Raw genomic sequence first — 13,352 nt, 5'->3', positions numbered from 1 at the left:
TCATGCTTGCTGCCATGAGATGAGAGGTAGGTGGCCAGGGTACAATCTATACAAAGTGCTGACATGGCTATGTTTTCTATGAGGGCCAGAGCAGTCTCAAATATTTTTGTAATGTGGCTACACTGTTCTTGGGTACCTCAAGCTTCAAGAGAATAATGTGATTGCAGAAAGTGAAGAGCTCCAAGCCCTACAGAGTATAATCAGGTGTTTCAATCGCCAATATTTTTAAAGGAGCAGGGTCAATCTTACAGTTGTTTAAATTGCCGTATCCTGTTTTGTTTGAAACGAAGCATAGTCCTAAAATTGTGCTTTTAGTCAAAAGTACTTTAGTAGGCTTAATTTGAATGACCAGACTAATTCTGGGAAAAAACGTTGCCTTTAATTACCATATTTTAAAATCATAACTATTGCCAGCCTGAAAACATGGCTATTCTAGAAAAACAATTCTAGGATCCACAATTTGTATGGAGACAGCCTAACCAGTATGGTTGCAGTGAGAAACCCTTGATGGAAAAATATTATTTTTGTATCGAAGAACCAAATATCACACCCATGAGACACCATGACATAATGAAAAAGCAGGTTTTTGAAGAGAACGACTGACAAGCAAGTCAGTATGTGCTTAACCGCATCGCTGCAGCGCATTTTCCCGCTGTGCGCTGAAGTTTTTAGAAACCCGCGGTTCATGACGAGCTCGGCTCGTCATGAGCGTACGAGAGGTGTACCTCATGACGAGCTGAGCTCGTCATCAGTGTCGATGTGGTTATGCTTTGAATCGGTTCTATTTTAAATACTACAGTTATCATTAGAAAAGGGCTATATTGTTTCTCGCAATGGGTCAAGGCATAAACTAATTTCATTTGTTTTAGAAGTGCCAATAGACAAATATAAAGTGAAAGTCACATGCACAAAACACATAGGATTCTGTCACAAGTGGAGAAGTGTGGCTCAATGGTTAGAGCGGCAGACCCTGATGCAGAGGTCTAGCCCGGGACCAGGGTTCAATTCCCCGCCTCGGCGGGTCTTGGGCTCAAAAATTCTACGGACCTGATAATTCTCGCCTCGGTGCCTATTCCAATCATGGAGTCCCACTCTGCAACTCTGGGCAATAGCTTGCTTAATCTCCACAACGGCCCCCACAATGCTAAGGATGCCTGGCCTCCACCTTGGGGGTGCCCAGGAGTGGACACCTCACAGGGAAAGCCAGGATGGGTTCCACAACGGTATTCGTACAAGCGCCTTGAGACCCTTGCGGGTGAGTAGTGCGCTATACAAGTATCAATTTACATTTACAATTTACATTTTACAAGAAGAAACTCAAAAGGGTGAAAATATGCAAACAATGTAGGGTTCAACAGAGAGAAGAAGAATTTCTCATGTGGGCTGCGGTGAAACGGACAGAAACAATATAATTTAATTATCCAATAACACAAAGCAGATTTTAAATAAAATAACAGCACTATATAAATTGCTCTTCAAACCTCTAAAATGGAAACAATGACACTTACCACAATGCTCAAGAAATCAGAAAAATCCGTTGTCCTTTTCTTACAACACGACCAGCCCTATAATAACAAAATAAACAGATTATCCAATTTTTGTAGGCTTTACGTGATGTATAAATGCTAGATAAAAGGCTTACATTTTACCATAATGATCTATTTTTAGAGCACTCTCATTTGTTTAACTGTGGATTGCTTTGCTTAAGACTTTCATCCTAAAAACACGCACAAATTTGCAACACATCAACAAACCATTTTCTATACAAAGGCAGTATAAATGTGATAGCTTCCAAACATGTAAGAAAAAGTACTAGATATCGATTAGTTTACCAGGGGCGGCTACTCCGTAATGGCAGAGGAGCGTCGTCCCACTTGTCAGTCAGTCACAGAAAAATAAAATGAGCATGAAACTTTATCATTCTATTTTTCTGTGACTCGCTCTGACATCGATGCAGGGCGGGCCAGCTCATGACAGGCAGGTGGTGGGCACTTAGACGTGTGCATATATGTTTGGCCGGCCGTCCTAGGCTGGCCAAACATACATGCACTCTTCTATTTCTCCAAGCCTCCTGTGCTTCAGCAGGATTGGAAAAAAAGCTGCAGGCTACACAGCAGTGTCTGAGCAGCAGAGCAGGCCACTCAGATCAATGCTGGTGCTGCTCTCCCAGCAGGAGAGCAGCACCAGAATTGTCGGAGTACCCTCGGTCTTCCGAGAGACTGCTGGGAGAGCTCAGAGGCGGCTGTCGGCATCGGAGGCTGCTGGCGAAAGGTACGTTTTTGAAAATTATTATTTTCTCATCCCTGCCCTCCCCCTCCCCCCACCCACCCACCCGCCTGTCCGCCCCTTCACCTTTCTGTTGTTGCGGCCGCCATTGTTAGTTACCTTGATTAGTTACTGGTAAATTTATAAACTACAAGTTATCATTAAAGTTACTTAGGTTGCCAGTATTTGAGTCAGGCACTGCTAATCTCCATTCACTTCCGGAAACTTGACGAAATATTGTAGTGCAAGTTAGTACAAAGCAATGCAGTTGGTAATATAGGAGGTTTATCTTGGTTCTCTCAGACTAACGGTGGGTTCAACTGGTTACACTCCTGCATCAAGCAAAAAAGGCTGAGCTTAAGCTTTGGTAAATGCACTAGGTTTTGCCTATGTGATTAATTATTTTTTTGTAAACTTTAGCTTGTTGAGCAGTTGTGCAATATAAGTAGGGCTCCCGGTTTTATGGTATTTATTTTTTTGACATTTCTGTCTGCATTTATCCATATTTATTTTTTGCTAAGTTTATCTGTATTTATCCATATTTATTTTGGGTTTTGTGGAAAAGTTAAGCTGAAATTAGTATATTTCCACATTTATTTAACTGGCAAATATGCACTCATGCTTGAATGCCTACTAGGTTTCAATGCTGTAAACACCTGCAGAAGATAAATTAATGCACTTTCAAGAAAATATGCACATTTCAGTGTCAACCTTGTGCATAGCTACTGCTGTTAAAGCCTCTTTACTAAAATTCCTTTCTTTATTTAGCCCCCTTACCTTTTAATCCACACAGCTATTGACCTAGCAGTCATGGCAGACAGTATTTAGAATTACTCAAAAAGTAACCCAATTTCGTTTTATCCACATTTAAAAATAAATACGGACAAGAAAATAAATGTTTTCTGTCTTTATTTATCTGTAAAAATCAGTAAAAACGGATAACAGGGAGCCTTAAATATAAGTTACTGAAACTTCGTAAAACGTTTATGACCTCTTTATATACAGTGCAATTAAGACAAACAAATTGCAAAAGAAAAAAGAACTGCATTCACAATGTGTTGCAAGACAAAGTTCGAACACACAGTCACCCAAATGCCTACAACACAGAAAAAAACATGCACAAGCAGTACAATCTAAAATACATCATCTACCCTATACTGTAAACATATAGCATGCACATATCTATATCATTCATGCAGTCAATACGGTTTAAAAACTGTGTGCAGACATGTGCTAAACACACAAGGCATGCATACGCAATATACTCCAAACACTTTTATTTTGATGTGCACATATAGCTTGCGTCCATAACAAGTTATACCACACCTGCCGCTGCAGACCAAGTCTGGGACAGACAGGAAGCTCAATACCTCCACCAGGATACTGTCCAGGAGGCAGCCAATCACTGCAGCTGCCATGTCTCCACAGGAACAGAGATGCGAGATACCTTCCAGCTCCTCCTTGTAGTGCATCAAAATGTCCGCCATCTTAGCACAGGCTTGCTGCTGTTCCTCGTGGAAGATTTAGGTGGATGATGCAGGGTTCATATTTAAATATTAAGGCAGACTGCGTCAAGATCGGTTTTCCATCAAGGAACGGGCTAGTATGTTGTGAAAGTGTCACAACTGAACTCCGGTCGTGCCCATACGGGACGTTTGGTTGGCTTCAAGTGTCCTAAACATATAACTAAGCAGTGTCACTAATGCCTCGCTTTAAGGGAAGAAACAATCTAGGCAACAAGTTAGGGGTTTTAAAAGTAATCTTATGCGACTGCTGCCTGACTCCAAGACGGCGACAGTCCTAGACGGGGATGTACCGAGTTATTATTAACATGGTACATGTGAGGTGGAAAAAGGGGTGGGGGAGCAACATGAGGTACGGAGACAAATTGTACAGAGCTACGCACTCTGAATACAAAAAATTAAAATAAAGCACAGGACAAGTGCAGTGCAGGCTTAAAAAAAGTGCCACAACGCGTATCAATACAGTACTTGGGTGCCGGAAGACTGATACGAGAGATTCACGAGGATCAACAGGAAATAGTATGCTACAGCCAATAGAAAGAGAGAAAAAGTAAGTGGCAAGCACAGTAACCAATGAAAGTCCCTTTAAAGGCTTATATTAACAATAGATTTCACAAGCACAGCACAAGTGTTGTTCAGGCGAAATCTAAAAAGGTACGTATGGTTTCAATTTTGCATTCATTGTCATGGTTGCATTAAAATTGACTAGGTATTGGAAACTGGCAACTACCATATGTAAGTCTACTTTTAGACAACAAATATGCTGCAACTTTAACTCTGATTAGTAAAAGATGTATTACATATGCCTTCCAAGTTTTTTCTCCACTCACATCTCCTGAAAATCTATATTCTTTCTTTATCAATAAAAACAAAATTATATGGAAGGGGCTTCTGGCAACTGTTAAAATGGTTACCTCCATCACATGCTGTTAGCAGCAGGTATGTGTAAGCTGTAACAGAACCTAGCTGATAAGGTAAATTTATTACAAGTTACAACATCTAATGATCAGTGATTTTCTTTAACAAAATGTAAGCTTCTAAATGCCTTATTCGAACCTGTACCAGCACTGCAAAGTTCAACCAGTATTGGTCTAATCATATATTAATTATATTTCTTCTTACATTAAATGCGGGGATGAACAGGATGTTGTAGCCTCTCAAAACACCCTGCTTAAAGTCCTGGATGTAGCATTGAGGGGGGCAAGGCTAGAATTTAAAAAAAGATCAGCACCTTTAAAAAAAATATCTCCATAATCCTTCAATGGAGGAGAGGCCAAGACAGATAAGAATGCAGAATATGTTGCCTAACTCCAAGTTCTGGTGAGTTTTAAGGCGTTATGATGAGCCTTAGTTCTTGCATATCGAAGTGAAAACTAATAGTAGAAGAGTCAGTCCATACCTGGTCAGCCGGCGGATCAACTGCTAGATTAGGAGTGTTGGTGAAAACTAACTGTACGACCTGCTTTATATATTCTATTTTTTGGTGCAGTCCTAAAGATTCCAAATCTGCAAGCGGGTAGATAGTATCTGGATCACAGATTTTATCCACATGGTAATTAAAATCTCCTAAAAGCAGGAAGTTGTCCACAGCTAAAACATGCGGGGCAAGCCATTCCAATAACTTGGTGCTAAAGTCTTTCTTTTAATAAGGAGGGCTGAAAATCAAAGCCCTCCCCCCCCCATGCTGCCTCTGAGGCAGTTTCTAATTAAAAAATAATTATCTCTAACCAGTTAGTAGAGCATGAATCTAAAAGCTACATTTTTTGTGGGTCACATGAGGCAATAGCGCCCCCACCCCCCCCCCAGTTGTCAGTCTGTCTAATTTTATTAGATTACAGTCAGCCGAAAATGCTATCGCAATACATTGAGACACTGCAAAATGAAGTCATGTTTCAGTTATAAAACATTAGTCTGCTTTAGCAGAATCTAATGAATCCTATAGCTCAGAAGCATGTTTTGAAACACAACATGCATTAAGATAAAGATCATGTAGCTAAGATGAGGCACGTCTAAAGGTGACAGATTATGTACAGTGCTCTTTAGTTTAAAAACCTTGCCCATAGATACATGAGGACTTGTGCTTAATTTGTGAGGATGAGGGGAGTCAGGTAAAATTACAAACACTACAATGTGAAGTTCCTTCCTGAACCAGTAATGAACCCCACTGCAATAGTAGCTGGGGGTTGTTCTCTTTATCTCAATGATGTTCCTACTGGTGTAAAATAATCGAGGCATGATTTTATTTAAATGATGCAGCCTTCCAGGCGGTGTCCAGGCGCTGACTAACTTGCCTTATGTGCGCGTCCGCTGTCGGGGCACCGACTAAATAGCCTTTTGGTAGCCCGAAGAAGATTATACACCAACACTATACCATCAACTAACCAAAGATGGAGGTGGCTGATGCTAAGCCTAACCAAAGATGGTGGTGGCTGATGCTAAGCAGCGTTGACTGAGCCAACTATCACTCTGTGATCTGTCCCTTCGCTTGATCGGCAATTGCGGTGACGGATCAGGGATTAGCACCAGAGAAAGATAAACCCACAGGTTCAGTGCAGAAAACATCTCACATTAAAACTGTAACCGACGCTCCTGTGCCAAAAATGCAAAGCAAAGTAAGGTGAAGAAGCCCTCCCTTTACCGATAAAATATCTTAAAAAAAATAAGGGTACAACAGCAAAGTTTATAATAATAATGCTAGATGCACAATCAAAGCTAAAATAGCAACCGCTGCGCGTCTGCATCGGGGCACCCATCAAATAACCTCTTGGTAGCCACGAAGCTGATTAGATGGCAACACTAGACTGTCAACCAACCAAAGATGGCGGTGGCTGACGCTATGCCGCTTGACCGAGCTAACTCGAGCACTTAGTAAGCTGTCCCTCCACTCAATTGGCACTTGCTTTGACGGACCAGGGATTACCACCGGAGAAAGAGGAACTCACAGGTGAGTGCAGAAAGAATCTCAGATTAAAATTTAACAGCTGCTCCTGCGCCAAAAAAAGCAAAGCAAGGTTAAGAAGCCCTCCCCCTACCAATAAAATATCTTTAAAAAATAAAGCACAACAGGAAAGCTTATACCAATAATGTTGGCTGCACTCTTAAAACAGAGACCTGAAACTGTACCTTAAGAGTTGATCCAGATGTAAGTCTGTTAGCTTACTTCTGAGTTTACTCTTTACCAGCCCCATTGTGGAAAAGAAACTTTCAGAAACATATTGTTGGACTTGGGCCTTAGGGCAGGTTCACCCCTAATCTTTTTGCTTTTATTTGTGACCCAGTGTTAGTGATTTTTGGGTCTTGGCGCACTTTTTCCCTGTGTCCCAGAGTAAAGTGCGTGCGTGTAGTATGGCTGGCCTGCCCTCCCATAGGAATGCATGGAGAATGTGTGTGTCCATGTTAGTTCCTGATGTGTGGGGAGTGCAGGCTCGAGTTTGGTATGTATGAACTCGTGAGAATGAATGCTGCGCAATGGTATGTGCGGCTTGTATGTGTCTAGAAGGGAAGTGCTACTTCTGGACATTGATGTATGTGTGCAGTGAGGATGCTGGAGGGTGATTGGCTGGAGCTGGCTGGCATGCCAGGCTCCAGGAAGTCTGGATGGGTCTGCCCGGTGGTGAGTGTGAGATCAGCATGAGTGATGTGTGGGAGGAGTGCACCTGGGTCCTGGATGGGCTGGTTTTTCCCCACACAATGCTGGCTCCGCCCCCCTGTGGTTTGTCTAATGACCCTAGCCTCCCCAGTGAATGAAAGGGGTGGTTGGGCCATCAAGGGTACTCCCAAGCCAGCTGCAACTGGTTTCCCCCCACCCTGCACCTCCAAACAAAGGATTTCTCTGTATAAAAATGGGGCTGTGTCCCCACAGAAACTGTTCTACTTTTGGATCCTTGCCAGAGGGGGCTGTTGCTGCTGCTGGGGCCAGGAGGACCGCCACTTGGACTGTCTCCCTGCCTGGAGACCCAGTGTGCTGGCTCTGGGCCCAGCCTTGCCCCCTGCCTGTCTCCAGACCTTGCTGGAGCTTTTCTTTTGCCCCTAGCGCTGAAGAGCGCTTCCTTTGTGCTGCCTAGCGCTGGGAGCGCTTTATCTTTACTGCCAGCGCTTCGAGCGCTTTATTGGTGTTTCCAGCGCTGGGAGCGCTTTTCCCTTTGCTCATAGCGCTTGGGAGCGCTTTTTGTGCAGCCGGTGCCCACCCGGCATTTGGCCGCCTGACTTGCCGATATTTTTATAGTTGAACTCGAGGGAGCCCACCCCTCGGTCAAGTCTCCCCCAGCCTACGAGTGCCTGAGACGACCCGGAAGTGATTGGTGATCTGGCCAATCGCAGCGCGCCCTTCTCGAGGCCAACCGGAAGTCCTGCCTGCAGCCGAGCAGCGAGGAGAGGAACAACGGAGGGTGCAGGCAGGGCTCCGTGGTCAGGAGGAGAGCCCCGCCGCCCCAAGGAGAAGTGCCGGCGCCCGCCTGGCTCCCTGAGTGCCAGGAGAACTCAGCAGAGAAGCCACGAGACCGGACGAGATCCCGGTGAGTGCGGGGGCGTTTCTCTTGGTGCTCAGAGCGGCCCCGGTTGGCAGCGGGCCGCTCCCACGAGTCTCCCTAGAGCAGGAGGGAGAGGGGGCATATCGGGGCAGATTGTCGCTGCCCGTCCAAAGGAACCAGGGGCATTCTTTTATTTTGAGCCCTGAGAGGTTCTTGGCCCCCAATTGTTCCTTGAGCCCTTAGAGGCTCTTGGCCCCCAGTTGTTTGTTGAGCCCGAGAGGCTCACGGCCCATATTGTTTTAGAGCCCCAGAGAGGCTCTTGAGTGACATCCTATTTGTTAGAGCCCACCGAGGTTCTTGGGGGGCCCAGTTCATTGGTTGTAGCCCCGAGGCTCCCACGCTGTGTCTCCCCACCAGTGTTCTTGAGCCCACGAGGCTCCAACGTTGCCCACGTGATTCACAACTGTCCAGCACTTAGTGGACAGTTGCTACGTTTAGGCTTTGTGTTTTGGCTGCCTGCGCAGCCTTCCCTGACATTGAGACTCAGGGTATTTCAACCCTTGCGAGGCCAGTTGGCCTGGGGGACAATTCTAGTGTTGTGCCATGTGCACCCTGCGCAATTTATGATTTACTGCTAATTTGATTCCTGCGCAAATGTTCTACCTGCACCTCTGAATGTGTTTTAATGTTTCATGTGCAATTGTTTGTTATTACCTTTGCTAAAAGTGACCTGCTTAGGTGATTCTTTATGTTTTTATTCCCCTTTGCTAAAAGTGACCTGCTTAGAGGAATGTTTGTTTTACCTTTGCTAAAAGTGACCTGCTTAGGTAATTGTTTATGGTTTATTTCCCTTTGCTAAAAGTGACCTGCTTAGAGGAATGTTGATGTTTTATTGCCTTTGCTAAATGTGACTTGCTTAGGTGATTATTTTAGGTTTCCTTCCCTTTGCTAAATGTGACTTGCTTAGGTGATAGGTTTTCCTTCCATAGGTCCTGATGATAAGGTCCTAGTTCCCTGCGTGATTTCCCTACAGTGTTTAGGGTGGCGTAGGAGGTATTTACCCTTTACCAGTAGTTACTGGTTGTATGCTACATTTACTATTTCTGTGTTACAGTCATTATATGTTTATGTGCTAAGTGTTATACCTACAAGTGCTATTTCTAAAAAGTGCATACCCCTGACAGTGGTCCAGGTGGCCCTGTCCGGTACATAATCCCTTGTAAATCTTGCCCGTGCCTGTTGGCACATTGTAAAGTGTGTGTCTTATCTAATGTGTTTTTATTATAATACAAAGGCTATTTTTGATATAACCTTGTGTGGAGTTTCCTTTGTGGTGGGCCTAGGGTGTTGTCGCTGGGGTGCGCGCGCAAACGCTTTACACATCGCCTCTGAGATTAGCCTTGCTGCTTGCGTCACGTTACCTAGAGGGTGAGCAGGGGTTATCTTGGTGTGTAACTACCTTGCCCTGACTTAGAAATGGTGATCCCTGACTGACTTTGGCGTGAGCCTTGGCCAGCCGGGGGTCCCGCTTCTAACATTGGCGGAAAGCGGTGAGGATAAGGATTTGTGTTTGCGCTGTACCACAGTGGCGACAGGCCACACTACAAAACTCTACAGTTTTAGATAACCGCATTTTGGGGATTATTGTTTTTTAGGGAAGTTCCGTTTTGCTTCTCCAGAAAGGTGTCATTTTGTATTTTCTGTCCAGTACATTTGTTCCCCGCCCTGCTCCCAGAGTTTGGTACCTGTGTCACTTGTGGTCAGGTTGAGAAAATCAGGGGTGGTAGAAACTGCCTTACCGGTCCGAGGGGAGGGTGTGTGTGAATGAGTGGTGTGTTACACTGGACAGAGGATTGCAAGTTCTCTGAGATAGGAATCTTGCTGAATTTTGTAATTGTGTACTCCTGTATAAGCTCAGACCCCCAGGTTCTCTGTGTCAAACTCTTCTTGAGAACGTCCGCCAAAATGGAGCTTGTTTTTGATCTCTGTTGTCTTTTTAGGTACAGTAGGTCAGAGCTGGTCAGATTCTGTGAAGAGGGAGGCATGGAGGTGAGTGAGTTGGATACTCAGTCCCAGTTTAGGGACAGCCTGATCCTATGGCAAAAGGGTCAGTGGGATCTTGAGCACAGTGAGAGAGATAGGGCCCCGGACGCACGCCATGAGGGTGGTGAGTCTGTGGAGAGCCCTGAAGAATGTGAGTTGTATGATGATGACAGTGGATGGATATCAGCAGATAGTGAGGACCCCATAGATAGGGAGTACCTTGCTGGGTCCAGTGTCAGTGCCAGCGCCCCATCCCTTGTCCTGTCCCCAGAGGAGTGGTTGGATAGGAGGGAAGAGCAGGGGCATCAGCTAGCGATGGAACAGCTCAGGTTGGAGCATGCCAAGCTAGAGGCTGAGAGGGCCTTGTTCAGGGAGAGTAGGTTATCCCCTGAGTGCAATTTTGATTTTCTGGATTCCCCAGGGAGGGTTGAGTCCAGTGGTGGCAGCTATTTAAGTGTTAGTGTAGACAGTCCCACTTCCAGTTTCCCGAGTGTGGTGCCTGTTTCCCCAGAAGAGGAGTTAAGGTTGAGATTCAGGAACCTTAGGAAACTGTCTCACCAGTCTTGGGAAGAGTTTGTGGATGAATGTCAAGGTGCACTGTCTGATTGGCTAGAGGTTCACATGGGAACTGAGTTTGCCAAGCTATTTGATCTGGTTCTACGAGAGCAGGTGCTCAATAGTTGTTTGCCAGGGTTGTGCCAACACCTGTTGGAATATGGGTTGACTGATCCAGACACCCTCGCAGAGGAAGCAGAGCGCTGGGACAGTGCGAGAGGTTCTTTAGAGTCACTAGTGAGTGATTCCAACAATAGTGGGTCAGGTGTCCTCCAGCCCAGCGTGGTGGAGGAGGGTGAGAGTAGCCCAGCTAGGTCCCAGGTTAGTGAGGAGGGTGTAGGGGCTGACTGCCTGTCTCAGTGGAGCAGGAGTGAGTGTGTGACCGAGAGTCCCCAGACGTCCGAAGCCCTGTCACAGAGCCTGGATGGTTTCTTTAGTGAACACCAGGATGGGAACCTAGACTTGCCTGTTAGTTCACTTGAGGGAGATCTCCTAGTGTGTAGAGGACCTGGAGCATCTGTAAGCGGAGCTTCTATGGTTCTAGAGTCTGGCAGTACCGCTCCAGTAGGGAGGGTACAGGAGTCCAGCGAAAGGAGTGATTGGGGGAAGGTATGTGAGTCCCCAGAAGTCCTGGAGTGCCAGGCATTGGTTCCACCAAAGGTTCTAGACCAGAGGTTGGAAGGCCAGGTTCAGGATCCGCCTGACCTGAAGGGTGGGACTACTGTAATCAGTGTCCTGACCAGTTCTTTTTCTAGAGGTACCGCCCCGGTTGGGAGGGAGCAGGACTCTGGAAGGGGGTGCAGAGGGTGGGAGAGCCCACCTCTGACCCCGGTGCAACCTGAGGGGTTAAACCCTAGGTTGGGAGAATGGTGTTTAGAGGGTACCCCTCGCAGGAGGAGGAGGAACCCTAGAAGAAGAGGTAGGGGGAGGAGAGCCTTCCCTGAGACTCCTGGTCCGCCTGAGGTTGTAGACCCTAGGTTGGAGAACCAGTGGCAGTTTAGCCCTGTCTTGCAGACAGAAAGGGTGGAGAGTGGCTATTATGTGCCAGGGGTTACTACCCCCCACTTTGTGAATAGGCAGGATCCAGTGGTACCTGGATGGCCTAGGGCCTGGTCCTGGCCGAGGGCAGCTGGAGAGTATCAGTGGGGTACCCCAGTTAGTCCCAACAGTAGTTTTAGAAGGAACCCTAGGGGTTCACCGTGGCGTAAAACAGGAGGGTGTCCCTGCAGTTGTGGGCCCGCGTCCGTGTTTTATCGCCCCAAGCAGGGAAGTCCATCACGGTGGTGATTGGTCTGCCCTGCGTTTTGGCTGGAAGGGGGTTGTGTTGGACTTGGGCCTTAGGGCAGGTTCACCCCTAATCTTTTTGCTTTTATTTGTGACCCAGTGTTAGTGATTTTTGGGTCTTGGCGCACTTTTTCCCTGTGTCCCAGAGTAAAGTGCGTGCGTGTAGTATGGCTGGCCTGCCCTCCCATAGGAATGCATGGAGAATGTGTGTGTCCATGTTAGTTCCTGATGTGTGGGGAGTGCAGGCTCGAGTTTGGTATGTATGAACTCGTGAGAATGAATGCTGCGCAATGGTATGTGCGGCTTGTATGTGTCTAGAAGGGAAGTGCTACTTCTGGACATTGATGTATGTGTGCAGTGAGGATGCTGGAGGGTGATTGGCTGGAGCTGGCTGGCATGCCAGGCTCCAGGAAGTCTGGATGGGTCTGCCCGGTGGTGAGTGTGAGATCAGCATGAGTGATGTGTGGGAGGAGTGCACCTGGGTCCTGGATGGGCTGGTTTTTCCCCACACAATGCTGGCTCCGCCCCCCTGTGGTTTGTCTAATGACCCTAGCCTCCCCAGTGAATGAAAGGGGTGGTTGGGCCATCAAGGGTACTCCCAAGCCAGCTGCAACTGGTTTCCCCCCACCCTGCACCTCCAAACAAAGGATTTCTCTGTATAAAAATGGGGCTGTGTCCCCACAGAAACTGTTCTACTTTTGGATCCTTGCCAGAGGGGGCTGTTGCTGCTGCTGGGGCCAGGAGGACCGCCACTTGGACTGTCTCCCTGCCTGGAGACCCAGTGTGCTGGCTCTGGGCCCAGCCTTGCCCCCTGCCTGTCTCCAGACCTTGCTGGAGCTTTTCTTTTGCCCCTAGCGCTGAAGAGCGCTTCCTTTGTGCTGCCTAGCGCTGGGAGCGCTTTATCTTTACTGCCAGCGCTTCGAGCGCTTTATTGGTGTTTCCAGCGCTGGGAGCGCTTTTCCCTTTGCTCATAGCGCTTGGGAGCGCTTTTTGTGCAGCCGGTGCCCACCCGGCATTTGGCCGCCTGACTTGCCGATATTTTTATAGTTGAACTCGAGGGAGCCCACCCCTCGGTCAAGTCTACCTCAGACTACGAGTGCCTGAGGGAAGTGATTGGTGATCTGGCCAATCGCAGCGCGGCCTTCTCGAGGCCAACCGGAAGTCCTGCCTGCAGCCGAGCAGCGAGGAGAGGAACAACGGAGGGTGCAGGCAG

General features: G+C 46.9%; 1 protein-coding gene across 1 annotated transcript in view; it reads right to left on the bottom strand.

Annotated features, from left to right (window-relative positions):
• The window catches only part of CHORDC1 (cysteine and histidine rich domain containing 1), a 125,037-nt gene that overhangs the window by 92,365 nt on the left and 19,320 nt on the right, over nucleotides 1-13,352 (bottom strand). The window contains exon 3 of the mRNA XM_078658414.1: nucleotides 1,509-1,565. Coding sequence (XP_078514540.1) covers nucleotides 1,509-1,565 — 57 coding nt within the window. The remainder of the gene's footprint in view (nucleotides 1-1,508; nucleotides 1,566-13,352) is intronic.

This window comes from Lissotriton helveticus, chromosome 8 (genome assembly GCF_964261635.1).
Source record: "Lissotriton helveticus chromosome 8, aLisHel1.1, whole genome shotgun sequence".
Classification (NCBI taxonomy): domain Eukaryota; kingdom Metazoa; phylum Chordata; class Amphibia; order Caudata; family Salamandridae; genus Lissotriton; species Lissotriton helveticus.
The sequence above is the reverse complement of the archived record's forward strand: the minus strand, read 5'-3'. Positions and strand labels throughout refer to the sequence as shown.